Source organism: Rhinatrema bivittatum, chromosome 2 (assembly GCF_901001135.1).
Source record: "Rhinatrema bivittatum chromosome 2, aRhiBiv1.1, whole genome shotgun sequence".
Classification (NCBI taxonomy): Eukaryota; Metazoa; Chordata; class Amphibia; order Gymnophiona; family Rhinatrematidae; genus Rhinatrema; species Rhinatrema bivittatum.
In genome coordinates, this window is record NC_042616.1 from 498,323,482 (window position 1) to 498,348,334 (window position 24,853).

General features: G+C 42.1%; 1 protein-coding gene across 1 annotated transcript in view; it reads right to left on the minus strand.

The window, feature by feature from the left end:
* LOC115086185 overlaps positions 1-24,853 on the minus strand; it is a 211,837-nt gene that overhangs the window by 159,442 nt on the left and 27,542 nt on the right. The window contains exon 4 of the mRNA XM_029592678.1: positions 6,407-6,566. Coding sequence (XP_029448538.1) covers positions 6,407-6,566 — 160 coding nt within the window. The remainder of the gene's footprint in view (positions 1-6,406; positions 6,567-24,853) is intronic.

The window sequence follows — 24,853 nt, forward strand, 5'->3', positions numbered from 1 at the left end:
CAGGTAATAGCATCGGGCCTGGACCCAGGCTCTGGACTAGGCTGAGGCCCTGACTGTGGAACCTGTCTCTGGACTGGGTCACGGCATCGAGTCTAGGCCTAGGCCCAAGCATCAGGACCTAGCTTTCCATCCTGGTCCTGGTGTTGGGCATGGGTCCGGGTCAGGTCCCGGTGTCAGATCAGGATCCAGGTCCCATTTTAGGCCAAATACCAGAGGTTGGGTTCAGGCCTTAAAGCCAGGGCCTTGTGTAGGGCGTAGACTGAGATTGTGGCAACCTACTGTGGCCTAGGCCTACGCAAGACCGAGGTTTCAGCCTGGGCCTAGGTGTTGGGACAATACGGACAGTTAGGCCCAGGCCGAAGCCTCAGTCTTGCATAGGCCTAGACAACTGTAGATCTCTGCAATCTTGGCCTACAACATATGCAAGGGCCTAGGCCTCTGTGTCAGATCTTCTTTGGATCTAAGTCGGGACCAGGGAGGATCCTAGCCCCAGCATTTTTTCAGCTCAGAGGGATGGGTGGGGGGCTTGGGATGCCTTGTGAGGCCCCATTTCTTTTTTTTGTTTTTTGGGGTTTTTTTGTTTAAATGTTTATTTCATTTTTTTTAATGAAATAAATGAAATAAACAATTGATGAAATGAAAAACAAATGAAAATTAGAATGTATATCAGTGAATGATGACAGACTTAATTGGCATCTCAGAGACATGGTGAAAGGAGGACAACCAATGGGACAGTGCTATACCGGGGTACTAATTATATCGCAATGACAGAGGAGCACCCCGGAGGCGGTGTGGCGCTTTATGTCCAGGATGGCATAGAGTCCAACAGGATAAACATCCTGCATGAGACTAAATGCAAAATTGAATCTTTACGGGTAGAAATCCCTTGGGGAAGACTATAGTGATAGGAGTATACTACCGTCCACCTGGTCAAGATGGTGAGACGGACAGTGAAATGCAAAGAGAAATTAGGGAAGCTAAACAAATTGGTTGTGCGGTAATAATGGGAGACTTCAATTACCCCAATACTGACTGGGTAAATGTATCATCGGGACACACTAGAGAGATAACTTTTCTGGATGGAATAAATGATAACTTTATGGAGCAATTGGTTCAGGAACTGATGAGAGAGGGAGCAATTTTAGATCTAATTCACAGTGGAGAACAGGATTTGGTGAGAGAGGTAACTGTGGTGAGGATGCTTGGCAACAGTGATCATAATATGATCAAATTTGAATTAATGACTGGAAGAGGAACAATATGCAAATCCATGGCTCTCGTGCTAAGCTTTCAAAAGGGAAACTTTTCTAAAATGAGAAAAATAGTTAGAAAAAAACTGAAAGGAGCAGCTACAAAAGTAAAAAGTGTGCATGAGGCATGGTCATTGTTAAAAAAATACCATTCTAGAAGCACAGTCAAGATGTATTCCACACATTAAGAAAGGTGGAAAGAAGGCAAAACTATTACCGGCATGGATAAAAGGGGAGGTGAAAGAAGCTATTTTAGCCAAAAGATCTTCATTCAAAAATTGGAAGAAGGATCCAACAGAAGAAAATAGGATAATGCATAAACATTGGCAAGCTAAATGTAAGATATAAGACAGGCTAAGAGAGAATTTGAAAAGAAGTTGGCCGTAGAGGCAAAAACTCACAGTAAAAACTTTTTAAAATATATCTGAAGCAGAAAGCCTGTGAGGGAGTCAGTTGGACCGTTAGATGATCGAGGGGTTAAAGGGGCACTTAGAGAAGATAAGGCCATCACGGAAATATTAAATTATTTCTTTGCTTTGGTGTTTACTGAAGAGGATGTTGGGGAGGTACCCGTACTGGAGAAGGTTTTCATGGGTAATGATTCAGATGGACTGAATCAAATCACAGTGAACCTAGAAGATGTGGTAGACCTGATTGACAAACTGAAGAGTAGTAAATCACCTGGACCAGATGGTATACACCCCAGAGTTCTGAAGGAACTAAAAAATGAAATTTCAGACCTATTAGTAAAAATTTGTAACCTGTCATTAAAATCATCCATTGTACCTGAAGACTGGAGGATAGCTAATGTAACCCCAATATTTAAAAAGGGCTCCCGGTTAGCCTGACTTCAGTGCCAGGAAAAATAGGGGAACGTGTTCTAAACATCAAAATCACAGAACATATAGAACATATAGAAAGACATGGTTTAATGGAACAAAGTCAGCATGGCTTTACCCAAAGCAAGTCTTGCCTCACAAATCTGCTTCACCTTTTTGAAGGAGTTAATAAACATGTGGATAAAAGTGAACTAGTAGATGTAGTATACTTGGATTTTCAGAAGGCGTTTGACAAAGTTCCTCATGAGAGGCTTCTAGGAAAAGTAAAAAATCATGGGATAGGTGGCGATGTCCTTTTGTGGATTACAAACTGGTTAAAAGACAGGAAACAGAGAGTAGGATTAAATGGACAATTTTCTCAGTGGAAGGGAGTGGGCAGTGGAGTGAGATAATCAAATTTGCACATGATTTATTTATTTATTTATTTTATTTTAAAACTTTTCTATACCGTCGCTAAGTTATATACCATCGCAACGGTTTACAAATAGGCACATAGACTAAGGTAAGTAAATGTAGGATATCGTACATTCTAACAGGTGCCAATAACGTTCGGTTACAATTTCATAAATAAAATCATTATTTGAGTAATGTTGGTCAAGTCCAGGTATATATTATTGAGTTACTATTTCTTTGAGATATTACTTCTTAAATGTAGGATTGAGTAAATTCATTCTCATCTGCATTACCCTGTACTTTCATTCTCTACCCTCAACACTCTTTAGTGAAGGCTTTTTTAACGAGCCATGTTTTTAAATTTTTCTTAAAAGTTTTGAGATTATTCTGTAATCTGAGTTCAGGGGGCATCGTGTTCCATAGTATGGGCCCAGCCAATGATAAAGCCCTTTCTTTCACTTGGGTTAATTTTGCTGACTTTACTGAAGGGATTGTTAGTAGTGCTTTGTTTACTGAACAGAGGTTTTTTTGTGGAACGTATACTTGGAAGGCTGTGTTTAGCCAGTCTGCTTCTTTATCATATATTAGTTTGTGTATGGTGCATAAGGTCTTGTATTTTATCCTGTATTCGATAGGTAACCAATGTAAGTCTGCTAGAGTTTCGGTTATATGGTCCCTCCTCTTTTTTCCCGTCAGTATTCTGGCTGCAGTATTTTGAAGTATCTGGAGTGGTCTTATCGATGTGCTTGGGAGTCCTAGTAAGAGTGCATTGCAGTAGTCAGTGCTGGAAAAGATAAGTGTTTGCAATACTGTTCTGAAGTGGGCAGGTGTGAGTAATGATTTCAATCTTCTGAGTACCATAAGTTTTGCGTAGCCTTCTCTTACTTTTATAGATATGTGTTGCATCAGGTTGATTTCTGGGTCCATTATTACTCCCAGATTCCTTACTTTTTTGGCTATCTCAATTTTTTTGTTATTCCTTAGGGTTATCGGTGTTTGAATGATTTCAGTATGTTTTCTCTCAAGGTGAAGGAATTCAGTTTTGTCAATGTTGATAACCAGTTCCATTTGATTTAGTAGTTGTTTAATTTGTCTAGGTACATGTTAGCTAGACTTAATGTTTTCTCAATTGTGCCGTCTATTGGTAGAATTAATTGAATGTTGTCTGCGTAAATGTAATGTATTATCCCTAGGCCTGCCAGCAGATGACATAAGGGTAGCATATATATGTTAAAGAGGGTAGCAGACAGCGCTGAACCCTGAAGTACTCCTGTTTCAAGTTTAAATTTTTCTGATAATGTATTTTTAATCTGGACTTGAAAGAACCTGTTGTTTAGGTAGGATCTGAACCAGTTTATTGTTTTGTCACATACTCCAATTTATTCAAGTCTTTTTAGTAGTATTTTGTGGTTTACTGTATCAAAGGCTGCAGATAAGTCGAGCATTATAAGGATGTAATGTTTACTGTTATCAAAACCTCTTAGTATGTTGTCTGTTAGTGAGAGAAGTAATGTCTCAGTACTGTAGTGTTTTCGGAAGCCGTGTTGTGAAGGGTACAGTATGTTATTATTGTCCAGGTGTTCAGCTAGCTGTTTCTGTACTGTTTTCTCTATTAATTTAGCTAGTAACGGGAGGTTTGAGACTGGGCGGTAGTTAATGAGGGCTAGTGGGTCACTGTTCTTCTTTTTGATGATTGGTTTAATGATTGCCCCTTTTAGTGTATCTGGCATTAATCCTTCAGTTAGGGATAGGTTTATGATATTAGTTAGTGTTGGGGTTACTACATTGGTAATCTTTTTTATCTCAGTTGTTGGTATTGTATCGATTTTGTGTGGAGCAGGGTTTATATTTTTTATCATCGATTCAACTTCTTGTTCTGATACAAAATTGTTCAGAGTAGTTAAATCACAAGCAGATTGTGATAAACTGCAGGAAGACCTTGTGAGACTGGAAAATTGGGCATCAAAATAGCAGATGAAATTTAATGTGGATAAGTGCAAGGTGATGCATATAGGAAAAATAACCTATGCTATAGTTACACAATGTTAGGTTCCATATTAGGTGCTAGGGATGTGCAGAGCAAAATTTTATGTTCATATTTTTTATGTCCGAAAGGGGGTCCCACTTGCGGCCAATATGGACATAAAAAAAATCCAATGAGTTGGGTATATGTACATATGTGCAAAAAAAAAAATTAAACCCCCTCACCCTACTTAATCCCCCCCCAGACTTACCACAACTCCCTGGTGATCGAGCGAGGAGTGAGGACGTCATTTCTGCAATCCTTGGCGAGAAGCATGTGACGTCGGTGGCACGTCGAGTGACGCGGCGTCACGTGATTCCCGGCTCGTTCGCGCCGGACGGCTCGTTCGGCCCAAAAAGAACTTTTGGCCAGCTTGGGGGGGCCTCCTGACCCCCCCAAGCTGGCCAAAAGTTCTTTTTGGGCCGAACGAGCCGTCCGGCGCGAACTTGCCGGGAATCACGTGACGTCGGCGTCACGTGATTCCCGGCTTGTTCGCGCCGAACGAGCCGTCCAGCGCGAACTTGCCGGGAATCACGTGACGTCGCGTCTGAGTGACGCAGCGCCACGTGATTCCCGGCTCGTTCGCGCCGGACGGCTCGTTCGGCCCAAAAAGAACTTTTGGCCAGCTTGGGGGGGTCAGGAGGCCCTCCCCTCACCTTCCCCTCCCTTCCCCTACCTAACCCACCCGCCCGGCCCTGTCTAAACCCCCCCCTTACCTTTGTTGGAGGCGTAAATCCCCGCGCGTCAGCGGGCCTCCTGCGCGCCGGGACGCGACCTGGGGGCGGGTCCGGAGGGCACGGCCACGCCCCCGGGCCACCCCGGGCCGTAGCCACGCCCCCGGGCCCGCCCCCGGAACGCTCCCTACACGCCCCGAAAACACCGCGCGGTTCGGGCCCGCCCCCCGACGCGCCCCCTGACACGCCCCCTCCGAAAACCCTGGGACTTACGCGAGTCCCGGGGCTCTGCGCGCGCCGGTAGGCCTATGTAAAATAGGCTTCCCGGCGCGCAGGGCCCTGCTCGCGTAAATCCGCCCGGTTTTGGGCGGATTTACGCGAGCAGGGCTCTGAAAATCCGCCCCTTAGTGTTTGGGTCCTTGCCAGGTTCTTATGGCCTGGATTGGCCAATGTTGGAAACAGGATGCTGGGCTTGATGGACCCTTGGTCTGACCCAGTATGGCATGTTCTTATGTTCTTTCCACCATTAGAAAATAGTGCATAAAATTCACAGCAGTGTGCACAAAATGGTACAGAGATTATTAAATAAGCCTCTGTACAGGGGAAGGTGAAAAAAAAAAGCTTCTGTAGTTAATTTTGCAGCAAACAAAAAAGTTCCTTCCTACACCCAAATATGCGAATCACCTCAAAATTGCTGGATAAGCATTTCCCTAAGCTGCAACATCATACCTGCCAAAATCATTTTCCTCCTAAAGCTTGTCTAATTTACATGTGATTTAGTATTTTAGCCATAATTACTGCTTCAAGCAAAATGCTCCATAATTTCACTACTCATTGATTAAAATAAAAGCCCCTCCTTTGAAAATGGTTTAAAATATTACCCCTTAATCTTAGAGGATGCCCCTTTGCTTTATTTGTAGTTGTTTCGGTAAAAAGATTGGCTGTGCGATTCTTGTAGTATCCATCCATATAAATCTCTTCTTGAATATCTTTTTCCTAATGTAAATAAGTAGCTTGGACAATTGTTTACTGTCTGCAAGTTCTTCCTTCTCTTTATTAGCTCAGTGTCCCATATTAGAATGTTTTGTAACCTTTCTGTATTCACTGTAGTTTTCTTAAAGAAATATTATGTAATTATTAACTAGTCAGTGTTTTGATAGGACAATTTTGCTGCATAATCTAAAAAATGAATTTATAGGACAGACATGCATATATTGTTTTGCCTACCTTTCTTCTTTCACCATTAATTCCTCGCCACTGCTCTGCCTTTCTCACAATGTAGCTCAGCTCCTGGTTGGAAATTTCTAGGTCATAGGGAACATAAAATTTGTCTTCTTCACTGTGAATTCGCTGAAACACATCCATTACCCAGCTTTCTGCATGCAACCTGAAGAAAAAAAAAATTCAGTACTCATCTTTAATGTAAGTTGCTTTTTTAAAGTTTTTTTTCACAAATATTATCCTTCCATGTTTGTCAATAGATTTCACCTCTTTACTTCATAATAGCACGGGAGTTGAGCTAAATCAGGATGTTACATATCAACATTATCCCATATTAGCCTGGAAAAAATATTTTAAAATGAACAAATTCATACATCTTTTCTTTACAGTGTGAAAGGTATCAGTAACAGTAACCCATGGCATGCATCCTAAAGGCAATTCAAAACTGTGTCCCACCATATTGCATGCATTGCCTTCAATTATAATGTAGCCTCACAGCATGGGGGAGTCTCCATTTCTTAATTTTTTCTGAAGGCTGCTTTGTTATTTTTTGACAGATTATTAGAAATCAAAATAAGTAAATTGATCCTTTAAAAATGCATGTACTTGATTATAATTATTGTACCTAAATTATAACCAATAAGTAAAAACTTTAGACTTTGTACTTTGAGATAATAGATGAGCCTTGAGAACTTCAATACAACTTTGTGCAGTGGATGGATTATCAAGTTGCAGTATTTCTACTAGTTCTACAGAATTGCACTGTAACATGTTTCTTTTATTGTAATTTTTTTTTCATTTCAGGACATACAATTTAAATCAACTAAATGACTATTAATTCCATACTGTTTTTATGTTAATTTGTTAAACAGCATTATTATCAATTCTATCAATAATGTTCTATTTTATTTCTGTCATAATTTTACATCATATAATACAAAAGAAAGAAAATATGTCTTAAAGAGCAACATACTGTATTTGTATAAAGAGAAAACATAACTTTGAATTACATCTTTGAACCACATTAAAGGCTGCAGTTCAAAATTAAACCCAAGAACAAAATTGAAAACTTCAGTCACAGAAAAGCAAATCTTTAAAGCGCATTAAAGAAAAACAGAAACATGCTAAATAATGACATTACATCTGCCTTACATTCCATACATTGTAACTAGTGAGAGGAGACATCAGATTACACCTCATGAAGGGATCTAGCCTCTAATTCCTGTGCAATCAAAAAGAATCTAATTGCACTCGTTCAAAAAAGGATATGAAAAACTGTCATAATGTAACAGAGTGTCAAATTCTACACCATATAGCTATGGTTGTCCTTTAGTAGAATGACAATTGTGGCCTTAACAGGTCATCCTGCCATGCTGCCAGCAGTGTAAGTCAAAGGTCTACATTCAGACCCTGCGCTATTTATTTCTTATTTACATTTTTTTTATACCATACAAATCAGCCAAACCCATCAAGATGGTTTCAAAAATTAACATGCATAATAAAATACTAAAGTACAAATATTGTAAAACAAACAAATTGCACATATGTTTTACACAAGACATATAAAGCATACATCCTCCATCTCATACCATATTTCCTGCCACTGTAATTTTCTCTTTTTTCCTTTTCTTTCTTTCTTTTTCCAGTCTGCCAGATCAGATCCAAAGCTACAATCCTGTTCTATCACTCACACTTAATTAGGTTCCGATCAAACTATCCGATATGAAAAGAAGAAACTCTTTACCAGCTTGCAAAATTTAACTCTTATCCAATAAAAACTGATAACTTATTCCAGAGTTCTGGTGCAATTAAATTACAAGTTCCTTTTTGCAATTTATTAACTTTTGATCATACTCACAACTTCTAATTGATGACCCTGGGAAAATCATAATTATCACCCTGGTACATTAATGGTGGGGTGGAAGGGAAATAAAACTAAAAGGTACTAAGAGCCAAGCGTAACAAGTAAGAGGGGAAAACAAAAGTGCATAGCTTGCTGGGCAGACTGGATGGGCCGTTTGGTCTTCTTCTGCCGTCATTTCTATGTTTCTATGTTTCTATGTACATTCCAGATCTGCACTTTTCAAAAGCAATACCCCCATATACTAGCCCATGATATCCAGAGATCACTGATAGAAGTAGAGGTATGTTAAGTCTGGTCATTGTGGGATTTGAGCTAGGGATGACTCAGATCATAAAGCTGTTGTCTTGACTGGTTAACTAAACTGAGAAAAAAGGAAAAGACCACAGCTGCAGTGGGACTACAATACACTTAAGAAATGGCCTCTGAAACTATACTCCAAAGAATTGGATGTGTTGGAGGACCAGTAAAAAGGGATTGCTGTCGTGAGGCGAGGATAATGATTCCTTGGGCTGCTGTTAAGTTTATACAGCTTATCTTGTACAAGCAAAAGATAGGCCTTAATAGGTGGCAGCTGATACACCATGAGACTGAATCCTTTGACTGTCCAGTCACCTCTCCCTTATTTATTTAATAATTTTTATATACCGACTTTTCATGCGAGCATTTCAAATCGGTTTACAGTAGTTAGCAAATATTCATTTAAAAATATTTGCATTTCCAAAAGAAGAAAGGAAGTAGATACATCATTTCATAATGTAAATAAATAAAATAGTAAACTAAAAATAGAAGGCTAAATAATCATAAAATTTAAAGGTCTACCTGAAGCAATGGAGAAAACTGCAGCTTGAATTCTATTAAGTTGATTTTTTTGGGCAATGCTAGACAGCATTTATTTTATTTTATTTAACAGTTTTTTATACCGACCTTCATAGTAAATAACCATATCGGATCGGTTTACAGTTTAACAAAGGGGAAACTAGAGTAACAATTCAAGTAAACGAAAGATAATAATAGGTAGGAATAAGTCAAAGTTACAATCAACAGGGGGAGAGAACTTGGGAGCTTACAACAAGCTGGAAAGAAGAAAGGCCGGTAAAAGTATTGTTACCATAGAGTGTACAAGTTAAAAAACTTAAAAACGGTGCTTAACCTGAAAGTCTCAGAGTCCATTTTTTCTTCGAGAAACAGAGTGCCAGACCGGGTAGGAAAGAAGGCCAACTAGTAATTGTCTGGTGGTTCAGGGAAGGCTTGGTGAAAGAGCCAAGTTTTAAGTCTTTTTCTGAAAGTTAAAAGGCAAGGCTCCAGTCTGAGATTTGATGGGATGCTATTCCAGATAGATGGGCCTGCTATCGAAAAGGCTCTGTCTTTGGTTGTAGCGAGGCGTGTGGCTTTAGTGGGGGGAACATTGAGAGTGCCTTTGTAAATATCTCTAGTTGGTCTGTTAGAGGAGTGGAGTTTGAATGGTATTTCCAGGTCAAGTTGAAGTTGATGATGGATGGTTTTGTGGATTAAGGTGATTGATTTGTATAAAATTCTGAAATTCACTGGTAACCAGTGTAGGTTCCTGAGTATGGATGAGATGTGTTCGCAGCGGCTGGTACTGGTCAACAATCTTGCTGCCGCATTTTGTATCATCTGCAGAGGTTTGGTAGTGGATTTGGGGAGTCCTAGTAGAAGGGCGCTGCAGTAGTCTATTTTGGCGAACAGTAGCGCTTGGAGGACTGTCCTGAAGTCGTGGAAGAATAAGAGTGGTTTAAGTCGTTTTAGGACCTGTAATCTGTAGAAGCAGTCTTTAGTTGTTGTGTTGACCATTTTCCTTAGGTTTAGTCGATTGTCTAAAATCACCCCAAGATCTCTAACCTGCTTACAGGTGATGTGAGAGTTGAGTGGTGATGGTTGGGAGATATTGTTATCATTTGAGGAGATGAGGAGAAGATCTGTCTTAGAGGCGTTGAGGACCAAGTTTAAGCTGTTGAGTAGATTGGTGATGGATAGTAGGCAGTTATTCCAATGGGTGAGCGCTTTTGAGATTGATTCTGTTATGGGGATTAGAATCTGTACGTCGTCTGCGTACAGATAATGAATTAGGTTGAGATCTGTTAACAGTTGGCTGAGGGGGAGGAGGTATATGTTGAAGAGGGTTGGGGATAAAGAAGATCCTTGTGGTACGCCAAGATTAGATTTTGTTAGGGGTGACTCTTTATTGTTGATTTTGACTTTGTAAGTCCTATTGCTGAGGAAGGACTTGAACCAGTTGTGAGCAGATCCGGAGATGCCGATATCTGCTAGGCGATCCAACAGGATGGTATGGTTGACGGTGTCGAAAGCCGCCGAGATGTCTAATAGGACTAGTAAGAAGGAGTGTCCTTTGTCTAACCCCATAATAATATGGTCTGTTAGTGAAATGAGGAGGGTTTCAGTGTTGCGTGATTTACGGAAACCATATTGCGAAGGGTGTAAGATCTTGTGGTCTTCCAGATAAACAGAAAGCTGTGTGTTTACCAGTTTCTCCATTAGTTTGGCGACGAATGGGAGGTTAGAGATGGGTCTGAAATTTGCTGGTACATTTGGGTCTAAATTGTGTTTCTTGAGGAGGGGCTTGAGTGAAGTGGTTTTTAGACTGTCTGGGTAGCTTCCTTGGGTTAGGAGGATGTTTATGATGCTGGTCAGAGGTCCTGAGATCGAGTTTGGGATGAGAAGCAGGAGTCTCGATGGAATATTATCAGCCGGATGGCTAGATGGTTTCTGTCTTTTTAGAAGGAATTCAATCTCTTTGGAGGAGATTGATTCGAAACAGTCAAATTTGGGTCTATTTAGAGAATTGGAATTCTCGCCTGACTTGAGGGGAGTTGTATTTGTAGGAAGGAGGGCGAGGGTATTTAAGATCTTCTGTTGGAAGAAAGAAGCAAGTTCATTAGCTTTGGAGAGAGCTTGTTCATCTGGAATAGGTGGGGAGGTCGATTTAGTGATTTGTGTTACGTAAGCGAATAGGGCCTGGGCATCATACTGAAAATGGTGTATTTTGTTTGCATAGTATTCCTTTTTTTTCTGTAGAATGGCGGTCCTGTAGTGATGTAAGAATCCCTTGTATGTTGAAAGGGTTGTTTGGTTAGGGGTTTTGCACCATCTATTTTCTTTCTGGCGTAAGTCCTGTTTCATCTGTTTCAGTTCCGAGCAGAACCAGGGTTGGTTTCCCTTTTTTGTTGGGTTGAGTGATTTGGAGATTATTGGGCACCATTTGTTTGCGACTGTTTCTGTAATCTTTTGCCAGGAGGATAGGGCTGAGTCAGGATTAGCTAGGTCTAGGTTAGAGAGTTCTTTGGATAGCTGATCGCTGAGTATGTCAGATGGACATGCTTTCCTGAATTGAATGGTAGAAGTGTGTGGTGAGGTGTGTGTCTGTTTGTGTGTGGAAAAGGAAGATTCTATCAGGAAATGATCTGACCAAGGGATTGGGGTACAGGAAGGTTCTATTGTGCAAGTGAAATTAGAATTGATGAAAATTTGATCCAGGGTGTGACCAGCTTTATGCGTGGGGCTGTTGATGGTCTGAGTGAATCCCATCGCGCCGAGGGTGGTGAGGAGGGCTTCACAGTTGGTAGAGCGAGCTATTGCATTTGTATGGAGGTTGAAATCCCCCATAATCATTGTTGGGAGGTCTGAATTAATATGTTTCACGATGAATTCTACGAGGGGTGATGGGTCCGTTTCTAGAACTCCCGGGGGAGCGTAGACTAACAGAATTTGTAGGTGTTTAGATTTGACTAGACCCAATTCTAATTTGGATTCTGTCTTGATTGTATGTGCGGTCAATCTGAGTTCTTTCTTAGTGGCTAGAAGAAGTCCGCCTCCTCTTTTTTTGTGTCTATGGAAGGTGAAGATGTCGTATGTCTGGATTGGTAGTTGGTTGGTTAAGGCAATGTCCGAGTTTTTTAACCAGGTTTCTGTGATGGCACAGATGTCTGGGTTGATATCCAAGAGGTAATAATTGAGGATGTGTGTCTTCTTAGTTAAGGATTGCGCATTGATGAGGGTTACTGAGAGTAGCGTGAGGCCTAGAAGTTGGTTCAATGGTGATGTCATGATAGGGATGATTCTTTTTTGTATGACGTTGGTGGAGTTAGTTAAGGGGGTTCTCCTTTGGTTGTGGATGATTGGGATGTTATATGTGAGCATGGTGAGAGTGTTTCTGGTGGAGGTTTGTTCTGAGATGCGCTTGATTGGGTCTGGGTTTGGAGGCCCACTGGTGTGAGTCTGTAGGAATTCAAGAGATGCCTGAGGATGGGTGAACGAAGGTGTCGGTCTGAATGAGTAGATGTTTGGATGAATTGCTGAAAGGTGTTTGTAAGTTTGTTGGTTCGGCTGGAAGAGTGCTCTGTCCTCTGTAAGCTTGAGTGGTTTGTCTGACCGGTTGCTGGGGTGATTCTGGTCTGGACGGTCACAACAATTAAATCGTGGACTATTATATTTCCGGGCTCCGTGACTAGGTTGATAGTTAGAATGCTAGTATGCTAGTTGAGTGGCATCGGTTCCTTTGCTCTGTTTCTGGCCACCTATTTGGAGGAACGGGTCCCACATATATATATATGTGGGACCCGTTATGATATATTTCTGTACCAGTTTGTGACAAGGTCATTGGGTCTGTAGATGCATCATTGCTCCATAAGTGGTAGTAGTGGTGCCCCATGCCACTGGCATTGGGGTTGTTTCCAGATGGAGGATGTCATTTTCTTCCTAAAACTAGATCTTTCATCTGCTGCTCCTGCCAGCTCCCTACCTCCGTCCTGGTAGTATTCTGCCTGCCTCAGCAGTCGGAACCTGACTCTGCTGAACGACCCTTGCTGCGACAACCATCCTGATGCTCCCCTCTACCGTGCAGGATTGACCCACCCCACTCCCCTGTTACATCACCCAGGCACTGGCTTAAGGGGCCTCTTTGTGTGCCCTTTTGTGCACCCTCTGCATCCATCTTCTTCAAACTTCCAACGCCCCTGGATCTAACTTCCTCTTTAGACAGGTTGTATTTAATTCATTTCTTCTTACGTTTTCAATTTACCTTAATTTACTGTCTGTGTCATGACAAATGAAATTCCCACTATAACAATTGTAAATATGGCAGCCTTAAATTCCATCGTCGTAAATCTCCTCCCATCCATACATTTTCTGTGATTACCATTACGCCCACTTTTAAAGCATCCACCTTAATGCTTACTTCTATTTCCCTCCTAATTTTTAATGATCAATCTATCAGGAAAAAAGTTCCCATCATTCATGATTTAATATCTACTCACTCGCCTGATGCCATTCTGATTTCTGAAAACTGGCTTTTTGACTATGATAATTTAATCCTAAATACCATCTGTCCTGATGGCTACATTCCTTTTATGGAACCAAGACCTAACTGGTGTGGAGGAGGCTTACTTGTCAACAAGGCTTCCCTATATCCTTGCAGGAAAGCCTTGACTTCTAAATGTCCGTATGAAATGATAGTCATTTTTTCCTCTATTACAAATTTTTGTGTTGTACACTGTCACTCTAGACTACATACTCAGGATTTTTCTCCCCTTCTAGAGTCTTTGGCTACTCTGCATGTGGACCTATCCAATACCTTATTAGCTGATGATTTCAATCTCCACCTTAATTCAAAGCCCCTTCCACCTGCAGCCTCGTCCTTACTCGAGGCAATAGCTGGATTGGACTGGGAACAACTGATAGATGGGCCCACTCACAGACTAGGTCAATTCCTGGACCTCATCTTCTATAATTCTGACCATGCAAATCTAACAGCTGTTATGTGTTGTGCGTCCCGACTGCGCTCGGCCCATGCCCAGGCCTGCTCACCTCTCCAGCTCCTCCAAGAGTTCCGAGTCGTCCTCCCCTGCAGCAGTAGCAAGCACAGTTAGGCCTCAGTGTCCCGCGGCGGCGGTCGCCGGGCCGTGCATTTGTGCATTTGTGCACGCTACCTGGCGTGCACAAATGTACACCCAATTCTATAAGATGCGCGCGCTGCCACACACATGTTATAAAATCCAGGCTCGGCGCGCACAAGGGGGTGCACACTTGAGCACCTTGCGCGCGCCGAGCCCTAGGGGAGCACTGATGGCTTTCCCAGTTCCCTCCAAGGCCGCTCCAAAATCGGAGTGGCTTTGGAGGGAACTTTTCTTCCAATCCCCTCCCCACCTTCCCCTCCCTTCCCCTATCTAACCCACCCCCCAGCCCTACCTAAATCTCCCCCTACCCTATTTCATTTTTTACGCCTGCCAGAGGCAGGCATATCTTGCGCTCGCCAGCCAGCTGCCGGCGTGCAACCCCCAGCATAGCCGCTGTGCCAGAGGACTCAGGACCACCCCCGGACCACCCCCGGACTGCCGCCCTGCCCCCGACCCTGCCCCCTTCCCACCCCTTTTTCAAAGCCCCAGAACATACGCGTGTCCCGGGGCTTGCGCGCACCGCCGAGCCTATGCAAAATAGGCTTGGCGCACGCAGGGGCAGATTTTCGGGGTTATGCGCATGACCCTTTGAAAATCTACCCCATACTGAATAACCAGTAAACCGGTACAATCACATACTGAATAACCAATACTAATATTAAAAATAGCACATTGACAAAAATTATTGGTTTTCCCAAGGAAATTAGGGTTGACGGGTTTATCGCCATAGGAACCTAGGGTTCAAAAGGTTAACACCAGGGATGGCCACTACGAGTACATAGTGATGCCTTTTGGCCTTTGCAATTCCCCTGCGGTGTTCTAACACCTGATGAATGAAATCCTTAGAGATCTCCTTTACTCATTCGTGGTGGTGTACTTAGATGACATTCTGATATTCTCAAAAGACTTGAAGTTCCATCGCCCCCATGTCAGAACCGTTCTCCAACGCCTCCGAGAAAATCACCTTTACGCAAAACTTGAGAATCACATCTTCGAGCAGAATCGTCTACCATTCTTAGGGTACATTGTTTCTAATCAAGGATTTACTATGGATCCCGAAAAACTTCAGGGAATTCGCTACTGGCCCCAGCCAGTCAGCCTCCAGGCCTTGCAAAGATTTCTTGGATTCACGAATTATTATAGAAGCTTTATAGCCAACTACTCAACATTAGCTGCTCCACTCACTGCAATGACCAAGTCTCCGAGTTTGGAGTCCTCAAGCTCAATCAGCATTCCATGCGCTAAAGGAAGCATTCTGCTCTGGGCCCTGTTTATGACATCCTGATCCTAACTGTCCATTTGTCGTTGAGGTAGACGCGTTCGCTATCAGAGCCAGTGAAGTACTAAGTCAGTACTCCTCCAAGGGTACACTGGTACCGTGCTCATTTTATTCTCATAAATTTTCACCTGGGGAGCAGAACTACACCATCGATGATTGGGAACTCCTAGCGGTTAAGCTTGCACTCCAGGAGTGGTGCCACTGGTTGGAGGGCGTTCAACACAGATTTACTATATTCACAGATCAGAAGAATCTGGAGCACCTCAAGGAAGCGCCATTATTAAACCTGAGACAAGCCCACTGGGCATTATTCTTCAAACGATTCAACTTTGAGTTGCGTTACCGACCAGCCTCCAAAAACCTTCATGCTGACCCACTCTCGCACTCTCTCGAGCCTGAAGATACCCCAGACATCCTCAGGTAAATCATTGACCAGGCCTGCATGTCCCTTGCAGTTACTGCAACTGTACCAGCTGTTAAACAGTCATCCCACGTCGGCTACGTGAACGCGTACTCCGCTGGGCCCATGATTCAAAACTAGCTGGACATCCTGGTTGAGCACGAACCATAGAAATGCTGATGCATTTTTACTGGTGGTTCAGTATGGTGACAGACTCTCGTAACTATGTGGACTCATGCCCAATATGTGCAAACAGAAGCCACCCACCGGCTGGCCATGGGGACTCCTGCTGCCACTACCAGCGCCCATTGAATCATGGGCCAGCATATCTACAGATTTCATCACTGATCTTCCACCGTCTTCAAACACTGTCATCTAGGTCATTGTCGACCGTTTTTCCAAGATGGGACATTTCATCCCACTCCGGAGCCTCCCATCAGCTCCCGAACTTGCCAAACTATACTTGACACACATTTTCCGACTTCATGGGCTACCTAAGGAAATTGTATCAGACAGAGGCCTACAATTCACTGCGAAGTATTGGTGGTCCTTGTGTCAAAAGTTTAATATTCAGCTAAGCTTCACTTCAGCATACCATCCTCAGGCGAACGGCCAAGCCGAAAGAACTAACAGGACCTGAAAGCCTTTCTCAGATGTTACGTAAATGACCAGCAAAATAATTGGGCCGACTTGCTCCCTTGGGCCGAATTATCTCATAATACACATCTTGCTGCCGCCACAGACGTCTCCCCATTTTCTGTGGTATTTGGACACCACCCACGACTACCATTGCCGGTACCATTCTCTGTGCCTTCACCAGCAGTGCAGTTCACGGCACAAAGTATCCGTAACATATGGAACCAAGTAAAAGAACGACTCACCCAGGCCACAGAACGGTCTAAGAAGTTCACTAATGCCCATAGAAGGGCCTGGTCAAAAGGTATGGCTAAGTACCAAGCACATTAGGCTGCGACTCCCCTCACATCGCCTAGCATGTGAGGGGAGTCGCAGCATTGGACCTTTTCCCATCCTCCGGAGAGTAGGAGCAGTCACCTACCAGCTACAGTTGCCGCAATCCATGGGTATCCACAATACCTTCCATGTTTCTCTACTGAAACCACTCGTGCTATCTTTGCCTTCCTGCAAAGATCCACCTCTGCCTCAAGTGTCCACTGAGCCATATCATACCCTCCAGGTAAGAAAGGTCTTCGATCTCCGTCGCCATCGAGGACGCTGGAAGTATCTACTCTCTTAGGAGGAATAGGGCCGAGGGGAACGCCTGGGAGCGCTCACAGAACATCTTGGACAAGGACCTCCTCAGGGCCTTCCACAGGGCACACCCAGACAAGCCTCATCTGAGGAGGGGGAGGCCTAGAAGGGGAGGTACTGTTGTGCGTCCCGTCCGCATTCGGCCCGTGCCCAGGCCTGCTCACCTCTTCAGCTCCTCCAAGAGTTACGGGTTGTCCTCCCCGACAGCGGTGAAAAGCACAGTTAGGCCACCGGCGTGGTCACCGGTGTGGTCCTCCTCGACAGCAGTGGAAAGCACAGTTAGGCAGCGGTGGTCATCGGGCCTTCGTCCTCCAGTCAGGTCTAACGGTGGGGCTCGGAGTCCTCCGTGGTGTTGTACTCGCCCCTAGGTGCGCACGGACTGCCCAGCACCTTAAAGGGCCAAGGGCAGATTCCAGCTCTGTGGCATGCCCTAATTGATCATACTATAACAGGAAGCTCATACCCTGACTTCCTTGCCTTGGCAATCGGGTCGATCCTAGTGATTTCTAGTTTGCCTCTGCATTTCCAGCCTTTGTTCCAGTCTCTTTCCAGTCTTTGTTCCAGTCTCTTTTCAATCCTGTTCCAGCGACCTTCTGTCCCCTCATCTCCACAGGTAGTACCTTTCGGACTGTCTTCTCGGTACTGACCTCAGCTACCCTTTGACTACGTTGATTGCTGCCTGCCTCTGACCTTCTGCCTGTTTCTACGACCATGTCTGCATCCTGCCTGGAACTGACCTCTGCCTGATTACAACCACATCTGCACATTGCCTGGAACTGACCTCTGCCTGAACTCGACCATGTCTGACTGTCTCCTGGAACTTGACCTCTGCTTTGGCTGACTACCCACGGACTGACTTCTGGTAACTGACCCCTGTTTTGCCTGACTATCCACGGACTGATTACTGACTTTGACCCTTGCATTGGCTGACCACGCTTCCTTGAATCTGGCCTTGATCCTTGCCATACATTCAGAGACTCTCTTCTGGCCTTCTCAGGCACCCAGGAATTCTGGCCTGAGTATTGACCATGCTCCCTTGATCGTGGTGGGCACACTCCTGAACTTCCTATCAAGGAGATCCTGCGAGGCCCACTAAGACCAGGAGGCCTGGGTACCCAAGGGCTCAACTTGGGGTACCTAGGGTCGCTAGTGGCTAAGCTCCAGCTAGCCTCTGTCTCCTCTTGTGCTCCCCCTCCTGGTGGCAGGAGCTCTCTGGGTCCGACCAGGAAAGCTACCAATCCTGCACTAGGCCAAGGGTCCACCTCCTGGCGCAACATTATGTAACCAGTTCCATAGTTTAACTATTTTCTAATTCATGTATCTGGAAATCTTAAGTTTAACCCTCCAACAGTTCTCATGATTGCAAGAAAATATATAAAAGAAAAAAAGTTGATCCTGAAACCTTCATCAAAGCTCTGCTACCAAACAAACCTAATATAATTGGCACTGACATTGGCCATCTGATTTTAAATTGGGATTCATCAATTTCAAATTCTTTAGACACCATTGCCCCAAGAAAATTGTGTACCATCTCTTCTAGCCTAATGCCCCCTGGTTTTCACCCACGCTACGCAGCATGAAAACTGCTCTAAGATGCCTTGAAAAATGCTGGTGTAAGAATCCATCCCTAGAACAAAAAAAATGCTTTCTTTACCCATCTAAAAAAATATAAAAAACAAATTGACTATGCTAAAAAAAATCATACTACACTAATGATATACAGATGGCCAATGGCAATCCCAATGTTTTGTTTAAACTGGTAAAATTTACAACCTCTCAAATGGCTGAATCTTGCAATCATATCTCTAATGCTTTATGTGATAAATTGCACATCATTTTCAAGACAAGATATCCAAAATTTCTTCTGAATTCTCTTATTTACCCATCCCTAAAGTTAATTTACCTCTGGTTACATGTTCCTGTCCATTTTCTCTGAAAGTGACTCCTCAACCATATCACAACTACTTACAAAACTGAAGGTTTCAAATAGCCCCTATAACCCCTGTCTAGGTCAATTACTAAAAGATTGTCAAGAACATATTTCTCCTTTTCTGGCACAATTAGTTAACCTTTCACTCAATACTGGGACATTTCCTGACATTTTAAAACAAATACCTACAGTACCTGAATGTAATCCACTTTGAAGCGCTGAAAAAAGTATGAAAAGTGGAAAAAAATCTAAATAAAAAAAAAAAAAATAAATATATATATATATATATATATATATATATATATAAAATAAAAACCTCTGTTCTTTCTATTCCTAAGAAAAAATCTACCGATTCCACCAACATTCTGTCCAATAGCTTCATTAACCACTTTCGCCAAAATCATAGAATTTACTGTACTTCATCAATTAACAACTTACATCAATGACAACAATGTTCTCACTCAAATCAACATGGCTTTCGCAAAGGAACAGCACTGAAACCCTGCTCTTTTCTTCCTCTATCAACTGAGGATTTGATGCCAATATAGATTACATTATAGTTTTTCTTGACATTTAAGCAGCCTTTGACACATTAAGGCATGACATTCTTCTTGCTAACTTACAATTCATAGGTATTAAAGACATTATCCTCCAATGGTTCAAGTCTTTCTTATTTAATCAACCTCAGCAAGTTAATATTGGCTTGAATCACTCAGATTGGTACACTATTATTTGTGGAGTTCCACAAGGCTCCTCATATTCCCCCATTCTATTCAACGTCATCTATTTACTGCCTCTCTATCATATTTTAACAGGTTTAAGCATAGATTTTAAAATCTATACCAATGACATACAATTCATTATACCCTACACATCCTCTTGGTCCAATCACTAACCATTATGTATCTAAAAACTATCAAAACCTGGTTATTGCATAACTGTCTGAAATTAAATACCTCAAAAACCAAAATTGTACATTTATTCACCATACCTCTTTCTGCCTGTCACTCTCCCCCTCATCTTATATTTGACAATTGAACCATTCCCATCACCAATCAAGCTTGTAACCTAGGAGTCATTCTGGATTCAAATCTATCCTTGTCTGTTAATATCTTCTCAGTTGTAAAAACCTCATTTTACAAAATTCACCTCCTAAAAAGACTAAAATCTTTTTTCTATCCTGTTGACTTCTGAACTGTTTTGCAAGCCCTAATCCTGTCTGGATTAGACTATTGCAATGCACTATATTTAGGTCTCCCTGATTCAGCCCTTCACCCATTATAATTAATTCAAAATGCCTCTGCTCGTTTCCTTACTAATATTAAAACCAGAGACCATATTATCCCAACCCTCCTCTCAACGTACTGGCTTCCCATCCAGCAACATATTCATTATAAAATTCTATTGTTAATCCACAATTTCATTTACAATCCATCTGCTGTATGGCTGTGCACCTTTTTACGTCTATACCAACCACTGCATCACCTCCGCTCAGTAGACAAAAACCTTCTTCAATTAAAATTGCAAGGCTTGAGATAACAAGAAAGCGTGCCTTCTCAGTAGCATGTCCCTCTCTCTGGAACTCCATTCTGGATAAACTCAGGCTCTTTACCACCCCAAAAGAGTTCAAGAAAAAATTTAAAACCTACCTATGCTCTGTCGCTTTTGGCAAGCTACAGGCTGACTGATAGCTTGTTCCTTACTTCCTTTTTTCCCCTTCCTTTCATGCTTATAGTTGGTTTTTTTTTAACCTGATGTAATGAATTGTTCTCTGTTATACTTTTATTAATTATATGTTTTTTATTGTTTTAATTATATATGTTTACTTCTTGTAAACCACCTAGATCTTACATTTTTTATAGGCAGTATATAAAAGATTTTAAATAAATAAATCACTTTGTGCTATAAGGCCTGATTCCCAGAGGTCAGCATGGTGACTTGTCCTCACAGGGACTCATTCCGTTTGTAGATGTCCAGTACTTCTGTTCCTCTGTCCATGGAATTCCCTGCACTACAGAAAGGCACTGGCAGAAGAGAGAGGATCCCAGTAAAACTATCACAGATTATCAAAGAACAGACATACATGCAGACCAGTTAGAAGTCTAGGCATTTACTTCAGGTTATACTGGGTAGCAGATTCAAACTGGTTGGCTTTGATCTTGACAACAGAAGACCTGAACCAGTGCTCAGTCTGCAAGCAAGTAGGTACACTCTGGGTGTAAGACCAGAAGGGTTGCACAAAAGCAGATCAAGCCCAGAGTTGGAATGTAGGGCTAAAGTTCTGTAATATGAAATTGGGCAGCCTTAAAGGTGCTGAGAATGCTGAGGTTTGGTCCTCTAACCAATTCAGTTCCTCAGAGATGTAGTTCTGGAGACAACCCTAGAGGCTGTTCCCTCCAGAACTTTGCTCTTTTCCCAGATTAGTCCAACAATCAGTTTATCCATCCTCAGACCTGAGCCAACCTTCCCAAAAGTGTTTCAATAGCGTACAAATGCATCACTTTTGATGGCTATAGTACTTCAAGGCTGATGGTTGCATCAGAAAAGATACTAAGAAAGCAACACCTAGAGAAGAAGGAAGCCCGCCCCCCCCCCCCCCCCCTTTGCCAGCGCACCACAGATAACATAACACTTTATGATTCCCAAGTACGTAACATCAGTAGAGGGGTAAGTGTTATCTTGGTCTTTGCACTCCCCTAGAAAAACAAAAGCTGAAAAAAGCTACAATATAAATTGGAGGAGTCAGGAAGACATAGCTTCAGCATGTCATGTCAAGGCCATCTTGCATCCTCCAGACAGAAAACCACTATCAATAGCTTTCAATGAAAAAGTCATCACACAGATACTTCTTGCCTAATATTACTGTCTGCTATAAAGTAAAAAAAATCATTCATATGTTATTATTTTCAAGTGAATATTTTCCTAATTTTTCTGTTGACACAAAATAGAAATATTTCTTTCTAAGTCAATAGAGAGAGATTACACATAGAAAAAGTATTGTGATCCCTAATGTAGGATCAAAATAAGGAAATGTACTGCATATGAAATAACATGATTCTTGGAAACTTAACTGATTGTATGGAATATATCAGTCATTTTATATGACAAATCAATTTTAAATACATACTGAGATAACTGTTACAAGATAATTTTTATGTAATTAAAGTGAAAGGTAGAGAGTTGCATGACACATGTAGAAAAAGAGAGGCTACAAAACTCCCTGAGATGTAATTAAAAATATATAGATATATATCATTCTACCTGTGCTGATTGCCACAGGCAATGTTTTAGAAATGGGACATGCACTACACTCCACCATAAGTTCTGTTGACAGCTAATTGGTTTGTGTAATTCAAACCTCCAGCTCTTCTCTGCTCTATGCCCTACCTTTAGGACAATCCTCACAGCATTATGACTGGCAGAAGTTGTTACTCTGGCTCCTATTTTAATTTTAATCTATTTTCAAAAAAGTGGCACTTGTAGTTTATATGTTTTGCAAAGTTAAAAAGAATGCATGTGAAAATCTATCCTGTTTTTTTTACACTTCTGTATAAAATAACACTGGACATAAACTATCATTGTAATTGTGTCAGGAATCAAACTGATTTGTTGCAATAAGGTAAAGCGTGTAGCCTGGAGGTTTATATTTTTAATCATAGTAGGCCGGTGAACTAGAACTAGAACAGTGTTGAAAGTGTTATGAAGCATTTCATATCTCACCATGTGTTCCCAAACCTGTCCTTGGGACTCCATATCCAGCTGGGTTTTAAGGATAGCCATAATAAATATGCATGAGATAAATTTGCATATATCTGGTCTCCAGTGCATGCTGATTTAGTCATGTATGCATTGAAGTGGTTAACCTGAAATCCTGCCTAGTTGCATGATATCAAACTGTACAAATTAGCCTTGTTCACTCATAGACCATAGGTATGTAAATAGATCTGAGGAATATTCTTTGCAGACATCCTGAAAACCAGTCTTGTCTGTGGCTCTCGTAAAAATCCCAGGACCTTTATTTTTAAATATTTTTTTTATTTAGCTCATGCTTTTTCATTAGTAACTTAAGGCAAATTACATCATGATACTGGAGTTTAAAAGAATTTGTGGATCCTAACCATGAGCAATCAGTTTCTTCTCAGTAACATCTTTAGCCTTTCCTCATAGGGGAGCTGTTCCAAGTCGTTTATCAGTTTGGTCGCCCTTCTCTGTACTTTCTCCAGTTTAACTATATCTTTTTTGAGATGCGACAACCAGAACTGCATACAGTATTCTAGGTGTGGTCTCACCATGGAGCGATACAGAAGTATTATGGCATCCTACATTTTATTTGCCATTCCTTTACTAATAATCCCTAACAGTTTGTTTGCTTTTTTGACCTCCATAGCACAATGAGATGATGATTTCCATGTAATATAAACTATGATGCCCATTGGTAACTTTTAAGATAGAACCTAATATCGTGTAGCTATAGCATGGATTATTTTTCCCTATATGCATCACCTTGCACTTGTCCACATTATATTTAATCTGCCATATCGATGCCCAATCTTCTAGTCTTGCAAGGTCCTCTTGCAATTTATCACAATCCATTTGTGATTTCACTATTCTGAAAAATGTTGTCATCTGCAAATTTGATCACCTCACTTGTTGTACCCCTTTCCAGATCATTTATAAATATGTTAAAAAGCATCTGTCCAAGTACAGATCCCTGAGGCACTTCACTGTTTATCTTTTACCACTGTGAAAACTGACCATTTAATCCTACTCTGTTTCCTGTCTTTTAACCAGTTTGCAATCCACAAAAGGACATTGCCTCCTGACCCATGGCTTTTTAGTTTTCTTAGATGCCTCTCATGTGGGACTTTGTCAAACACCTTCTGAAAATCTAAATAAACCACATCTATTGGTTCACCTTTATCCACATGTTTATTAACCCCTTCAAAAAATGTACCAATTTATAAGACAAGACTTCCCTTGGTGAATCCATGCTGGCTATATCCCATTAAACTGTGTCTATCTATATGTTCTGTGATTTGTTACATTCCGCGGCCACTAGATAGATGGATAAGTCATTTATCCGGCTATCTGACTAGTTGGCTATTTTGTGAGTGGATATTATGTGGATCAGGGTGGCCCATAGCTGGATAACATTTCAGGCTACATAGCTATATTGAGACTTAGCCAGATAAATTACTAGCTAGGCTAGACGTGCTTAATGGTAGATCTAGACTTAGCCAGATAACACTTATCTATCTGGCTATGTAGCTCTTTGTATGTGTTAGGATTAGTGGGTATGTGGACCCTGGGCCAAGGTGAGAGATGGTACTACCCACAGGGAGGAGCCCCGAGAGCCTCACCATCGGGAGGCTCACGGGGCTGACATCAGACACAGCTGACATCACGGGGCTGACATCAGACACAGCTGACATCAGACACAGTTCAAGTCTAGAGTCTTTATTAAAGAGGTAGAGCAGCACTACCCGCAGAGCGGGAGATGCAAGAGTAAAAGTCACACAGATGCAGTGATGCCACGGGGTCTGTGGAATGGGGAATACCCAAGGAGGGTACCTCAGTATAGTTGGTAATGGTCCGCAGAGCGGGGAACACCGGAGAGGGTCCTCAGTAGAGATGGTAGTGGTCTACAGAGCGGAGTACACCGATGAGGTCCTCAGTAGAGAAGGTAAAGGTCCGCATAGCAGGGTAATCATGACAGGCACAGCGATGGTTCCAGGGAAGCCCCGAGAAATGGGGCAGGCAGAAGTCCTGAGCATCAGGCCT